The sequence below is a fragment of the Athene cunicularia genome, assembly GCF_003259725.1.
Source record: "Athene cunicularia isolate RWA chromosome 4 unlocalized genomic scaffold, athCun1 chr4_part1, whole genome shotgun sequence".
In the NCBI taxonomy this organism is placed as follows: domain Eukaryota; kingdom Metazoa; phylum Chordata; class Aves; order Strigiformes; family Strigidae; genus Athene; species Athene cunicularia.
Window position 1 is genome coordinate 9200554 of NW_020799098.1, and position 14898 is coordinate 9215451.

At 38.6% G+C, this 14898-nt stretch overlaps 1 protein-coding gene across 1 annotated transcript in view; it reads left to right on the forward strand.

Annotated features, from left to right (window-relative positions):
- Positions 1–8562, forward strand: part of CFAP99 (cilia and flagella associated protein 99) — a 63081-nt gene extending 54519 nt beyond the window's left edge. Inside the window, exons 15-16 of the mRNA XM_026847222.1 lie at positions 5708–5870; positions 8137–8562. Of these exons, the coding sequence (XP_026703023.1) occupies positions 5708–5870; positions 8137–8304 (331 nt within the window). The 3' untranslated portion in view covers positions 8305–8562. The remainder of the gene's footprint in view (positions 1–5707; positions 5871–8136) is intronic.
- The last annotated feature ends 6336 nt before the right edge of the window (positions 8563–14898 follow it).

The following is a 14898-nucleotide window of genomic DNA, read 5'->3' on the forward strand; positions in this document are numbered from 1 at the left end:
AAGCACTTAATTTGCAAGCTTCTAGTCAGACTAATGATAAGTAATACAGTAATTCTAACAGAGCCCTGTTTGCTCTCCAAATAAGAAAATATAGTTTCATTATAGACAATGTAAGACCTTTCCTTTCAGAGCTCCCAGGCAATCTATGTACATAACTTAGAGGCATCTACTATAAAGAGGCATTATCAAAGTATACCAGGAATGTTGTTCTTTGGGAGTGTATTTCATGCATTTTCATCTAGAATCCAAATCTAGTGTGATTTCTGTTAATACAGCAATACGGCATGCTGGCCTATTTATAAATGCTAGACACTCTGCTGCAGCTTTCATTTCTCTCTAAACAAACTATAGGCTTTGTGTGTTAAACCTGATTTACAGATCTTGAATCTTGTAATATCTATCAGGTCATTGTGAGTGATTAATTGCTTGGGCTGTATTATTGATATGCTGCACAGGAGATGTAAAAGGCAAATTTTCGTGTTTACAGAATTAATTCATAATTACAGGGATAGAATAGCAAATCTTAACAATGGTCCTCATAAGATACCCTTATGCATCAATATAAAATTACATGTTATATCTTAAATTGTATTATGTTGAAAGCTACTGCTAATCAGCTAAAGTATGGCAGCTAAGCTTTTTTAAACAAATGTGCTTTAGTTAGTGTCAGCTGGAGTTTAATTGGGTCCCTACCAAGCCAATTCCTTTCAATATTATTTACAAACAGACATACATCAACACAAAAGCAGCACATTGAGCAAGCATATAATGAGCTATATTAAACAAAATAGGAAATGGAACATGAAAAATTACAGAGACATCAGCCCTTAATAGTCTGCAAGCCATGACATCCATCACAGCAGTGGCTTTGTGAGTGCTTGCAGAACACTTAAGAATCAATCAGTATACATGCAGCAGATCCCTTTAATTGCTAGAATTTCACACAGTTTGAAAATCAGTACTGGCATATGAAGCGGACAAACATTTGAGTTCTCAGCTTTCGATCATCAGCACCAAAAGTTTTATGAATGTTTGAATACACGCTAATGTACTAAAGTCATGTGCCTGTATACTTCAGGTACAATTCCATTTCATTCCAGTGAGGCTACATCTATTACTGCAAGTAATTTAATGCACTAAGAACGAGCAGCAGATCAAACCAGCTGGTGCTGAGGCTCCCTCCATCCATATTACCTGTGGTTGGGAGGTTTTACTTTGGGTTGGATTTACCACAACCTTGGGACTGTGTGCTCTCACCATTCACGTGGTTTAAAGCTGTCCAGAGGAGTTACCTCACAAAACTTCACAATACTCAATTCCCGGCTCCTTTTCAAGCCCAGGTAGTGAACACCACACCATCCTTTTGTTTGTCCCACATAGATGACAGTAGCACATCCATGCCCCCACCAGTCATTGGCACATATGTAAGGTAGATGGAAGCCAGCCTTATTTCTGTTCTCACTCATGGTCTGGCCCTGTTTGTTTTCCTGCTGATTTTCAAGTGACATGACAGTGCCTGCTGCCCAAGCCTCCTCCCCTCTCCAAGGCAACACCCAGATGAAGGTTGCAGTTCCAGGTGACACTCTGAACTGACACTAATCCTCCTTGACTTCCTTGTACATGAGAAAGATGAACAGACTCCCACTAACACAAAAGTTTACCCCATTCCCATCTCACACGCACACTGAGGTCTCAGCACTGGATTACAAAAAATGGTATGTTTCCCAAGGTGGCAAAGCACTCCTTTGCTCTCTGCCTCTGCAGTGCTCAAACCCCTCCTTGACAAGGGGCACTGACCACACACCAGTGCAAGACCTTGAACTGGGTGGGGGGAGGAATGTGTAAATAGTGTGAGGGCAGCCATGGCTGGAAGATACGGGGAAAGACTCGTTATGAGGAGAAAGAGGGAGAACAAGCAGAAGGGAGGGTTATGGATGAATGTGATTGTCCTTTCTAAGGAGAACAAGCTCCTTAAAGCAGGTGTTCCCTGGACTGTCCAGGTCTGACTTGGAGGGTGAAAGGCCTCTTGGGTGAGGAGCAGAGAATGGAGCCCCATCCTCCAAAACCTGCACCAACACCCGGGCAGCACAACCCTGTGATGCAGCACACAGCTGAGGGAAGGGGCACACAAGCACATGGAAGGGGAAAGATGTAACAGGGGAACATGTGCCATGCTGTCCCTAGCTCTTGCTAGGGATCCGGGCTGTTGCTTTAGATCTCCAAAACATAGCCTAGAATAATGAAAAAAGCTGAATAATTAGCAATATAAAGGACTTTTGGTTGGTACTTCATAATATTTGTGATTTCATTAATTTTGCAAATTTCATAAATACTTAAGAGTTGTGTATGTATTTGCAATAAGGAAGTAAGATTTAGTTTCTCAGTCCCTACTGCTGGTAATGAGTTCTTCACTAGCATTGAAACAGAAGGAGGAACTTTGTTAGCAATGATGCATCAGAAATATAAATATGTGAAGAGAGGCTGTAAAGAAGACAGTGCCAGGCTCTTCTCAGTGGTGACCAATGAGAGGACAAGAGGGACAAAAGGAAACACAGGAGGCTCCCTCTGAACATCAGTAAATACTTTTCTACTGTAATGGTGACTGAGCACTGGCACATATTACCCAGAAAAGTTGTGGATTCTCCATCCTTGAGATATTCAAAAGCCGTCTGGACATGGTCCTGGGCAAGTGGCTCTGGATGGCCCCATTTGAGCAGAGGGGTGTGGACAAGATGACCTCCAGAGGTCCCTTCCAACCTCACCCATTCTGTGATTCTGTGAATGAACTTTGATTATATAGATTGATAATCTTTATTTCAAATGAGGAAAACACTGTTACGAATAGCAATCACTTCCCCACCTAAAATTAGGTGCTTAATAAATTAATTGTTTTGGGAGTCAGATTTTGAGTGCTTAAATCCCTCACATTAGTACAAAATGCAATCAATCTAATAGTGTAGTGTTTTTAAATGTCAAAATAATGACTCCCTTAACAGGGAACTGTTAACAGATACATTCATTTTCCTCATTGCTATAACTAAGAATCATATAGTGCAGGACAGAAAAAAAAGTAAGGTACTGTTAAGTAGACAGCCCTAGTCACTGAGGCTGAAGGTATGAGGAAATTTTAAAAATATATATAGTTATTGCACTATAAGGCAATACTATTTCTGCTTTTAAAAATATGTTTGTTTATTGCATAAGACCCCATTTTATAAGGTGAGCTTATAAATATAGTCCTAACTGCGTAAATTAATATTTTGATCCCTAGAATGGTCAAGTAGACATTTTTACTCCATCTTATACAAGTATTGAGTCAGTTAAGAGCTTTCATACCTCTATTTCCTTATATTTTTAATGTACAGCTGGAGTTTGAAAATGTAAATGAAGAGCATACTATTAGTTTTTCAGGAGGAATCCTCTGTGCAAATCTTCGAATTCCCCATTTTTTAAACACAGCTGGGAAGACCTAATCCAACTGTTTCAAGGTTTTAATTTCCTGCAGAAAAACCTTTAATGCTGAATTGCTGCTTCTTCAGTTATAGTCCGGATGACCTACTGGACCTAGAGTCCATTTGGCCAGATGCTAAAATTTCAGGGCAGATAGTTAAATAATTACAAGGGATATGTAAGTAAGAAGACACTGGACTGCCAAACTCCATGACAACATTGTAAAATGTGAAGTAAAAAAATACTTATACATTTTAAAAATTCATTATATTTACTAAGAAATAATTGAGACAACAAATATGAGATGTCAACTGCAGTTTACAATGCCTGGAACATATTTTAAATAGAAAGACCCTTACGTTTTACCCATCAGTGATGAAATTGTTCTGTACTTGATCACAGAGAGCCAAAATCTTTCTGCTGTTAACTGTACATATAACTTACATGGAAAGTGAATAGAGAATGAAATCGGTGGTAGATTAACACTAAAAGGTACTTTCTGACAAGGTCACTAAGCAAAACCTAGTTTGTTAAACCATGTTAAACCATACATATGGAATTCAAAAATATTACAATTTTTTTCAAAGTCTTTGGTAGAAAAATATGTTTTTAATTATGGCAGACTCACAAAGGGATGGAGGACTCTTGTCAGAGACCAAAAGAAAAGAAAATCAGCAAATTATCTTTTGGACCAAAGGTTTGACATTACATTTTAGGAACTAGTGTGATTTTCAAAGATCGATTTTCATTCAAGGTATTCATTCAATACTAGTAGCTGGTAAATAAACTTAAAAGTAAAATTAAAATGGTTTCTGCATATTTTTTCAATAATTTATCACATAATTTTCTCTTGAATCTGGAGAGCATTTTTCTAAGTATATAGTACCCCATTCAGAGTGGCTATTAACCTTACTTCCTTAGGAAATATGTGATAAGGGGTGGCAGAGATTGTATGAGCTTTTTCTATCTTGAGACCTGAACATTCTCAACTGACCATCACAGAAACAGAGAATTTTAAAACTTTCTTTTTTCATTCCTTCCCCTCTTTGGGTTTCTGTTATGATGTGGTGTGGCATCCGAAAATCTGTGGGACTGGCAGCTTTCTGGAAATAGTGTAGATGAACGGCACATGACTTCATGTAGAAGAGGACTGAATATTACTCTGAGGATAAGCAACTATTCACAGTGTTAATTCAGAAGCAGCTGCTGCTGCTTCATGATGTTAAACCTCTTGCTCTATTTCCTGTAATTGTATTTACAAGAATCTGGATTTGCATGTAAGGAAAGGTTTTGTTGCTTATTCCCACTGACAATATTTAATCATCAGGTATTTACATATTATTATATTCTCCTATATCCCTTGGAATGCAATGCCTTTTTACAATGCAAATAGAAATAATCCATGTTCTCAATTAGATTAAGTGAAAGTTCATAATTTTTAGATTTACGGAACAGTGTTAAAATTCAATCTCAATGTAGCAGGGAATATCACAATATTAAGGAGCATAAGGAAGTGTTATCCTAACCAGATAGCATGACGAAACAGCAGAGAGGTTCAGGAAGTGACTCAGGAAGGCAACTGGAAATGTTGGATGTTAAGTGAATCACTGTGTAATGTGGTGTAACCTACATGAAGAAGTTGTGAGTAAATTGTGCCAGTTGGGTGAAAGTAAGCAAAACCAGATAAAATGTAAACTCTGGAGGACAGAAAAGTAACTACAATGGAAGGAAAAAAAAGGAAGACTGTCTGATAACCTCTCTCTCATGCCTTAGTTTTATGCTGCATATGGTGCTACCAATTTATGCTCACCTTAACCAACTAATCTTAATTAATACATCACCATCCCATAGATTCTGAATCTGGGCAATGAGATTCATTTGCCAAGGAATACAGCAGTTAAGATGAATACTAATGAAAACTCCATGGTCTCACAAGCAAAAAGCTGCAGTTATTATCATAGATGCTGCACATGCTTTTTCTAAAGAATGTCATGGCAGGCTTGAAATACTTCAGATATTGTCATCATGGCATCCTGTGGGAAGAAATTATTCCATACTGTTTAGTAATGCTGTTCTGTAAACAAGAAGCAAGTTGTGAATACCACATTCAAGCTATATGATTTAAACCTGTTTTGAGTCTAGCTGGTTCCCAGAAGCAAGAGCAAATTCATTATTATCAAAGTAATATATGCCCAGATGGATTTATTCTGTGGGTTGATATTATTTTACCTTCTCATTGCTCTTTTTGATTTTGCAGGCAAGAAGAAAAAAAAAGAAAGTCTCAGTCTGGTGAAAGGTCTATGAAAGATGAACGCATTTTAAACCTGCAGGAAAAGATTCTAGAAAAAAAAATGGAGCGTAAAAAGCAAGCAGGATTCTTAAAGATTACCCCCCAGAAAACCAGCATTGCATCAAGGAAGGTCTGGGAGTTACATAAGGAGAAAAGCTCTGCAATAGACCTGCTGTTCACAGACCTTTGCTCAACTGCCAGCACTGGCAAGGGGGGCAGAGGCAGATGGTGCTGTACATGACTGGCAATAGCCTCCTTCCTGCATAGGCATGATTTCTCCAAACCATGGCCTTGACCTCACCTTCTTGTCACACATTATGCTACCACAGAGCAGGGCTTATCTGTATGACACCTAGCTTGCCACTCTTATCCCAGCAAAACAGCATCTTACCCCCTGTCTCTAACTCTTGTCTTTCTCAGCTTCCTATCACCCACATCCCATCACACCAAACTGGGGTGCTCACCCCCTCTCTCACCCAAGGCATGTTAGTATATCATTCCCGTGGCTTTCAACTCGCCTTTCCTCAGCCTGGTCCCACATCAGATGGAAGCACCAGTAGCTTTATGCTGGTTCACACTAGTTGTGTTTCCTTGGCAAGTGTCTAAAGTAAGTGGTGAGGAACTGCTGCTCCTGCTGCTGCTGCCGCCTCTGCCATTGCCTCATGCATGCCTAAGATTCAGAAGTGGTTCATATACCAGTAATAGTACATGTACCACAGCATATGGAACACTGCAGTGAACAGTCATGATGGGATCACTTTTTAAATCTGTACTAGCCCAATGTAAAATTTGAAGTAAATCTCCCAGTTCATTAAAATAATACTGAACCTTTACCTATTTTGTGAGAAAGCTAGATGAAGCTGAATTCAGTGAAGAGGAAAACTGTATTTTTCAAGTGTGTATAGTTTAAAAACCGAAACAGTGCAATCTTTCAGAGTATCAAAGTTTGCTGCCTTCAGAATCCCCATTTCAAGCATGCAAAACATGGAGGTGATTATATAGAGAACTGGGTGTATCCCTTTCAGCAAAGAAAACACTGAAGACCTATTTGAAGAAAGCATTTCCTCAACTGGGATGGCTTTCTGAACTGAGGTTTTGAACACATGCTTAAACACTTTGCTGAATGTAGTCCACAGTAAAGTACAAGCAATAAATGCAGACTTCAAAGGAAATCAGCCATGCAATTACAAATGTGAGGCATTTTAAAAATAAACAAAGAGAAATTACAAATTCATAACTAAAACTTTTGACTACCTGATGTGGCTCTGAGTGCGCTGGTGTCATATGAATGAGCAAAAAAAGCCAAGGTTTGAAAGTTGTTCTGAAGTTATCGATTTTTCTGTTTCTTGAGCTTAGTGTTACACAGTAAGTCTCTTAAAATGTCATGGTGGTTTTGTTTATGTTCCACTCAAATGATAAGACATCTGAAAAAAAAAAAAAAAAAAGAAAGAAAAAGAAAAAGATTACTGTAAAGCTATAAAGTATTTACCTGTTTTGGTGTATCTTCCATCAGTGCTGTTCAGCTCTGCATGACCCTATCCAAGTGTTACTGCAGTGATGCGACTCAGTTCTGGTCAGATATGTTCAGAAGCATCTTTGTTGTAGTTGAACTGCATATTGCTGAACATGGTGCTGGTGTGACTATAGGGAAAAAAATCCTCCCTTAGTTATAATGCGATAGTTATTTGGTATTCAGTTTGTACTGCTACCTTTTAGGTTCCTCAATAAGTAGAAAAAAAAGTGACACTAACCCCTTGTATTGAAGTTCCAGATTGTGGCTTCAGTCACATTTGTGACGGACCCTTGGGCCCAATGGGTTTGTGCTGATTCAAGTCAATGTAACGTTTATTTATAAATCAATATTACATTCTTAATAAAACAGAATTTATTTTACAATTTGGAAAACTAACCATAAGAAAACTGTCATTAATGAAAAAAAATTTTTTTCTACTATTTTTAAGCAAAGAATCGCATGAAAAAGTAGCAGTTTTCTGTTTGATCTGAGCTTTTTTGACAATGCTCCCTTGTGAACCCAGCTTTTGAATCAGCAAAACACTAGTCTGATAGGATTTGTGCAACTGTTCATTTATAACTTCAAGAATAAACTGTTGGCAAAGAACATAAAGTAGCAGTGTTGAGCAAACCATCCAGATGTAGTTTTATCTTAACATTTTGTGGAGTGTTGCAGCTGTGTTTAATTCACCTTAAACTGGGCAACCCATTTGAGTTACCTTTCAATTCATTCCACCCAGTTTGATGCTGACAAGTTTCCCAATCATGTCAGCAAATAAACTGTGTTGCCAGCCAGCCAGATTATCAAACAGCGGTTAAGTGTATCCTCTAAAGAGAACCACTGTGTCATCTGTAGTCTGATCATCTGTGTGTCTTTTCTGCAGGACTCTTTGCAGTGGAACCATTGGAAAGAACTGGAAGAGAGTCGGGAAAGACAGTTCAAGATCCTTCAACATGGCTTCATGGCCCGAGAGACAGCTCAGAAAATGGCTGCCTATGAGGCAGCAAGAAGTGGAGCCACAGTCTGCATATTGCGCTCTGAAGTAAAATAAAATACATTTGGAATAAATTCAGGCCTGCTGGAAATCTTCCAGTGTGCCTATTTACTACGAGGTTGAATTTTAATCTTTATTTCACCTTTACAGTGTGATTAGAAAAATTTGGGTCATACAGCCACAACAGAATAAAAATATGTTAAGATTTTTTGTAATAGATTTTCACTTTTTTGTTATAGCGATACATTTTTTCTGTTAGAATCAAAAGTTCCTTCTTTTCTGTTAGAATTGGAGCTCCTACAATAAAATGGCAAATCTCTGGGTAAGAATGTTGAGATCTGTGTTTCTGTTATCATTGTATACTACGCCATAGTTTGCTATGCTTATTTCCAAAGGAATAAAAATGAGGGCAAAAAACAAGCAATATTTGTTTACATATGCTTCTTTCCAGAAGGCATGGTCAGCCCAAGTTCCTAACATGTCTGCTTTCATGACAGTAACTGTGTGTAAGAGGATCAACAGCTTTAACACTGGTTTTAGAGGACGAGGGAAAAACTGTTTAGAAGGTTTAGATGACACAGGAACTTCAAGGAGCCAGAGTCTAGAATCTAGATCCATACAGACCATCCTTCTATTCGCAAATGTGAATCTCTTCAGTCTTTAAACAGTGGAAGGAGTACATAACATTATGTGATCTCTTTATGGAGCACCTTCCAGAAAAAGTCAAAATTCTGTTACTCACCTAGAAGATAATTTGCCCTCTATGACAATCTCTATACTGTGTAAAGCAGCCTTTGAATCACAAGACTTATTCTAGGCACAAAGCCAAGGAGGATATAAATCTGAATTAAAATCAGCACAGCAGTAAGACTACGTAATATATTTCTATTTTAACTCAGTGCCAGTTACTAAGTGTTTAATTATGGCTATTGCAAATATTTAAATTGAAGGAGACTGTCGCTGACATTAGAATCAGGCAGCTGCTTTTAATGCTCTCACATTACATTTCTCACTTTTTACTGAAGGAATTCTAATGGAATTCTTTTGTTGCCATCTAGCTGTGAAGATCACTGCCACAATCCACAAGTTGATAAAATGGGCTGTATTTTTCATTCCAAGTAAATGCTACAGTAGTTCACAAAAGCAATGCAGGGCTCATGCTCTGTAGGAAGAGTTAAGGAGCACAGGAGAGTGAAAAGAAGGGATCACAGCAGGAGAGCTATAGAGAAGAGGGAACTCAATGTCTAGTAGGGGATTGTAATAGCTTAAAATGACAGACCCTCGGTGGCAGGGAGTTTACCTTCCTTCGCGGTTGTTCAGCATTGTGCTGTGGAAGAACAAAGCCAAGTGCTGACTCTTAACACCTTGGTTTTCCAAGCTAAAAATTAACAGGGCTGACAGTTATGGTCCAGGATAGTGCATAGCTGAATAGATTCCCCTTAAACTTTTTGATATGCTTTGTGTTTTAAGAATTTTTTTTTTTTAAATCTTCATTAAACAAACAGATAAGACAAGTGGATTTAGGTAGATAATACAGAAATTCCAAAACCCATCATATAGCATGCTTCTTCCTGTGTGATGTTGGACCCAGTTTTCAAAATTCTTAATGAATTGCAATCAAGCTGATTCATAACTGTTGCCTTCTCCATATTTTCCCTGCTCTCAAATGAAAGGCTGGAGGAATAGAGGAATCTCAATAACCCAGCTGTGGAATTTTTACCTTCAGAAGTCACAGCCCTATTGCTACTTTAGGATCTGATGTATAAAATCCTCAGAATCAGTGTTTTGAGGAACATAAGAGAATGTGAGTATTCCGGGGAAAACATCAACATATTCCTATAAATATTTTTATATCAATATTGATACTTTGCTATTGATAAGTATCAATATTTATAAAGACAAATATAAATATTGCTATAAATCAGCAATATTTATAATTTCATATCAATATAGCCTATTGATTTGTCAGTGATGGCAGGTCTTGTGACAGAATACATAGAACAATATTAAAAATACCACATTCCTCCTGACAAACATGGATAACTTGATGTTAGAGGCAGCAGATCCTATCTGGAACCACTCTGCCTCTGGCCACTAGAACACGTCTTCAAGTATTCCTGTTCCAGCCACGTGGTACTCAACAACCTGAGGTGATCCAATGCAGAGCCACCAAAGGTCTAGCGGGACGTGTTAGCTTTATATTACAAAAGCTGCAGTAATGTCATTGGAGCCAGGTGAGCTTTGAAGCAGTACAGCTGCGTTTCACACTGCTCCCTCAGCTAATTACCACCTGCAACCTGGTTAAGCCACCTTCACAGAAACACTGGTGGATGAATAAATTAACAATTCATTCATTTACACATTTGTTACACTCTTTACAGCCAAGAAGATGAAGGTCAAGTGTACAAGCCTGACTTAAATCATCTGACAAAACAGACTTACAGAGGTTTCACCTGTCTGATCTTAGTGCCAGACTCATTAAGAAACTCTTTTAGTGGCAAAAGCTGGCATTCCAGAGGTCTCTTATTTCAGTGTAAATGGATAGACCACAACAGCCTTCACATGCAACTTACGGTATAACAAGGTGTAACGAGGCCCAGATTACTTGAGGAAGACTGAGGGGTTTCAGCCCTGTGAGGAGTATCAGACACAGGGTGCTTACCCCATGTAGCGGAGTTGCTGCTGGGTGGTACTTGGCTCCCTCCTCTGCATCAGCCCCAGTCATGAGGAAAAGCCCAGGCTCAGTGACTGCCTGGCCAGGTAATCCAACCTGCGCTAGAGAGCACAGATATTTTAATATTTAGATGAAACCAAAGACACAGAGACAGTTATGTGGCAAGCAAAAAAAAACATATCTAGTACAAATGTCAAGTAGTGTTTACCCAGGGGAAGAGAAGGCAAGAAAAATCACCCAGAATAAGTTTCTCTACAAACAGCCACGCAGCTGGGCATGAGGCAGCGAGATCAAAAAAATACCAGATGATCTTTGCGTTAAGGCAAAGCAGATGGGAAAAACCCTTTTTGATGGTGAGGTGAGGGCACTGAAACACCTTTGCAAGTGTGGATCTGGGCTAATTATGCTACAGGTAACCATCTCCCACATCGATGGTTCTGGTGACTGTTGCTCAGTGCATTGGAAACATTTCCAGAGGACTGGCACAGGCAGGGAGGGAACCCCCAGAGCTCACACACACCTCCTCCTCCCGGTACAGCAACGCTGCAGAACCCAGCAAAAGCACAGTCCTGCTTCAGCCACCGCTTTCAGCGTCCGACAGGACAGCACTACCCCCGGAGCTGAGCACAAGTTTCCAAGCGCAGCCGCGCCGTGAGGCGGGAGCAGGCCGCGGGAACCCCGCGCAGGCCGCACGCACGCCCCGCCCCCAGCCTGGTGTTGTTTTTTAGGCTGCTCATAATCGTATGTTTTATTTGTCTGTAGATGTAGCTGACTGTGTAGACCAGGCAGGCTAGTATATCTCTATGGCAGGCTGTTTATGTTTCATCTTTACTCTTTATAGTGCCTCTCGCCAAGCTTTTATTTTATAAGTCTGCTTGACCTAATTTGGATAGAACATAATAGATTAAGCATCTGTTTTCACTAAAGTTATTGTAGTACATCTGAAAAGACGAGAATGTCTTTAAAGGTGCTGGAAATACATGATAGGGAAGTTTTGAAAGAGTAAAATGGCAGATTACTGTTCCCGGGGGGGGGAAGACTAGCACTTTGTGATTGGTAGGTGCTTTTTCTGACTACAGAAAGGGTTTTTTTTTTATAAGTGCTACATCTTTGATATTGTGTTTCCTGTTGTTATGAGTGCTTTTCACTTAGGACCTTTCCTTGCAAAGTCTTAAAGGCATAGCATATCATGCTTTGACAAATACAGTGTATACTGCTTTTATCACCTCTGCCTTGCACAAACCAAGTATCTAGACTGACATTACTGCTATCTTCAAGTAGTTACATTACTGTATTTGCAATGTTTAGGCTGATTATGAAGTAAAGTCTGCTTTGTGTTAGTGAGACATGGTAAAAAATGTCTACTTTTTGCCTAAGCTAATTTGCCTTGATTCATGTCAAGCATGTGGGGAGACCAAGACTGCTTTCAGAGTGGTACAAGAAAAGTTTTCAGTTTGTTATCCAGAGAATCCATTTTTTTGCAATTGTAATATAAACACGTTAAATTAGGTTAACTTGAACTTAGTGAAAATGTAAACTTTTTTTATAGAGGAAAACATTTTAACAGGAGACTTAAATGATTAATATGGGAATCAACAGTCTCTTAGTGTAAACATTCTTAATTTAATTTGCTTTAAATTTATTTTTCTCAAGTATCTATCTGTACAGAGAAAGATTGGTGGATGTAGACCTTCATATGCCAGTGAGTGAGTTAGAATAAATCTTGGGCTTTGTTGTTACAAGGATAACACTACTTAAGCCCTTGGGAGAGCTAAATGACAGGAACAATAACTGCATGTGTGGAGCTATCTGTATGCAAGGAAGGGGGAACGGCTTCTGGCACTATCATCCTGCAGTGATGCAATAAAAAGTCTGTAAAAAAAAAAAAAAAAAAAAAAAAAAAAAAAAAAAAAAAAAAAGTTGACAGTATATATTGGTTGCTAAGTTTTCACATGAATTTTTTTTTAGTTTTAAAAAAAATCTTAATATGCATCTTGCTACAAGTGTAAGAGATGAGCTCACTAACAGCTTCAGCTGGAGTTATTTGATTGCTTATGGGTGGGGGGGAGGTTGATGTTGGAACTCTATTATTGTCTAGTCTTAGTGCTGGGTTTCATAGCGACTGGTGGAGGAGGGGTATATAGACCTTATAAATTAATTTGGGCTATCCAGTCCTGCATAACAAATATTAAATTCAGTGGTCCTGAGGTTTTGAAGATCCTTCAGGGGTTCTTATTGATGACTGTGCCTCTAAAAGTGCAAAACTTGGAACTGTTTTGTTCTGTTCTTGTTCGCTTCTAACTTAATCTGTAGTATATTAAAGAAAGTAAAACTTGCTTTATTTTTGCTACGTATTCTTACAGTTCAGGTTATTACCTTTCAGTGAAGTTTCCTGAGTAAGACAATAACACAAGGAAATCTATAGCCCCACAGAAGAGGTTTGTTTTTCCAAGACAATAATCATATCGTGAGACTCCTTCCATGGTCTTAATAAATTCCAGCAGTCTGATTTTTATCAACATGACTTTGAGTTGTGTCATATTGATACTGATGAACCTGCCTATCGTGATATATTACAAGGTGGTGTTACAGTGAGGAGCTTCCCTGTGGGTGTCCATTATCAACTTGCTTCTTCAGAGGAAGCTTCTGAAGAGGTTAAGATTTGAGCCATTAGCATCCAAAACATTTGTGCCTTATGTGTACTTGTATTAAGTATAAAGAAAGCCTACTGCCAATGTTGGAAGATTCTAAAAATTAAACCATCTGAATAGCAATGGTGCTCTCTGTCACTTAGTTCAAGAAGTGGCTCTGTCCTGCGTTGCCTTTGAGGTCTGATATTAGATCCTTTGAGACATGTAGTAATCATAAATAATCTGTTCCTTGGTATCTTGGTCAATAAGTGCGTGAGTAAGGTGGTCTTAGCAGGACAGGTCTGTTTGCTTGTTTTTTTCATTTGTTTTGGGGGTGGTGTGGTGGTGTTGGGTCTTTTTTTCTGCTGTGATAGTGTTTTGGCACTTAAGCCACTTGTGGACAAAGAGAATCTGTGCAACATTTTGTGTTTGGAGTCATCCCAGGTGCTTGCCCCATATTTTTAACCCTTTCTAAAGATACATTGTCAGCATACCATTGGACTGGGTTGTATTCAGTGTTAAGTTTGAAAAGCACCAGGTCTTGTGGGTGTTTTACATCCAAAACTGTGCTGTTCTAGTGAATACATCAGACTTGTTTTTTTCTGTCTTTCAGCAGTGCAGATACATCAGTGTATTAGATTTCTCTAAATAATATTTTAAAACTATTCTAACAACTTGTAGTTCAAACTAAGCTTATATAACATTTATTTCTTTATAACCCTTAGCTAGATGCATGTACCAAGTAACATTTCCCAGCTTTTTAATGTCCAAGTATTTTTTCCAGTTCCATATCTGAGGAGAATTGGGGAACATGTCTCTTGGCCTTCTTGATGAAATAAACTTAAAAAAATCTAATGGCATAACTTCTTAATATACCTCTTACGTAGTTCAGTCTTGTTCATCTTCCTGTTGTGTGCATAAAACTGCTTTGCCCAAGTTTGTTACAGCTGTTAGGTGAAGATAGTAGCTTGTCTTTGAGCAACTAGTGTCAAAGAGCAGATGTACTAGGTTTGGGGATGATTCTCTTTCTTGCCCTGATCCTTCATTCCTTGTGCTGTGTGTTCTCCTTGCTTCACTGCCCTTTCATTTTGTCTCCAAAAACCTTCCAACCTATGAATAATAATCATATGGAGCAAGGAACTCATATAGAATCTTGAAAACACGCTCACAGAACAGTTTCTCTGGTTTGTTTTGTATGAGTGCAGAATTAGACATGGTCTTGTTTTAAAAGTTCTTGTTCCCTATGACAAAAATTCAGTGAAGTGAGTAAAATAGGATCTTCCCAAGAATGTCGGTAAGGCTGGCAGAAAAGCTTTCTTACTTAGCAGGTGAAATGAAATCTAGACC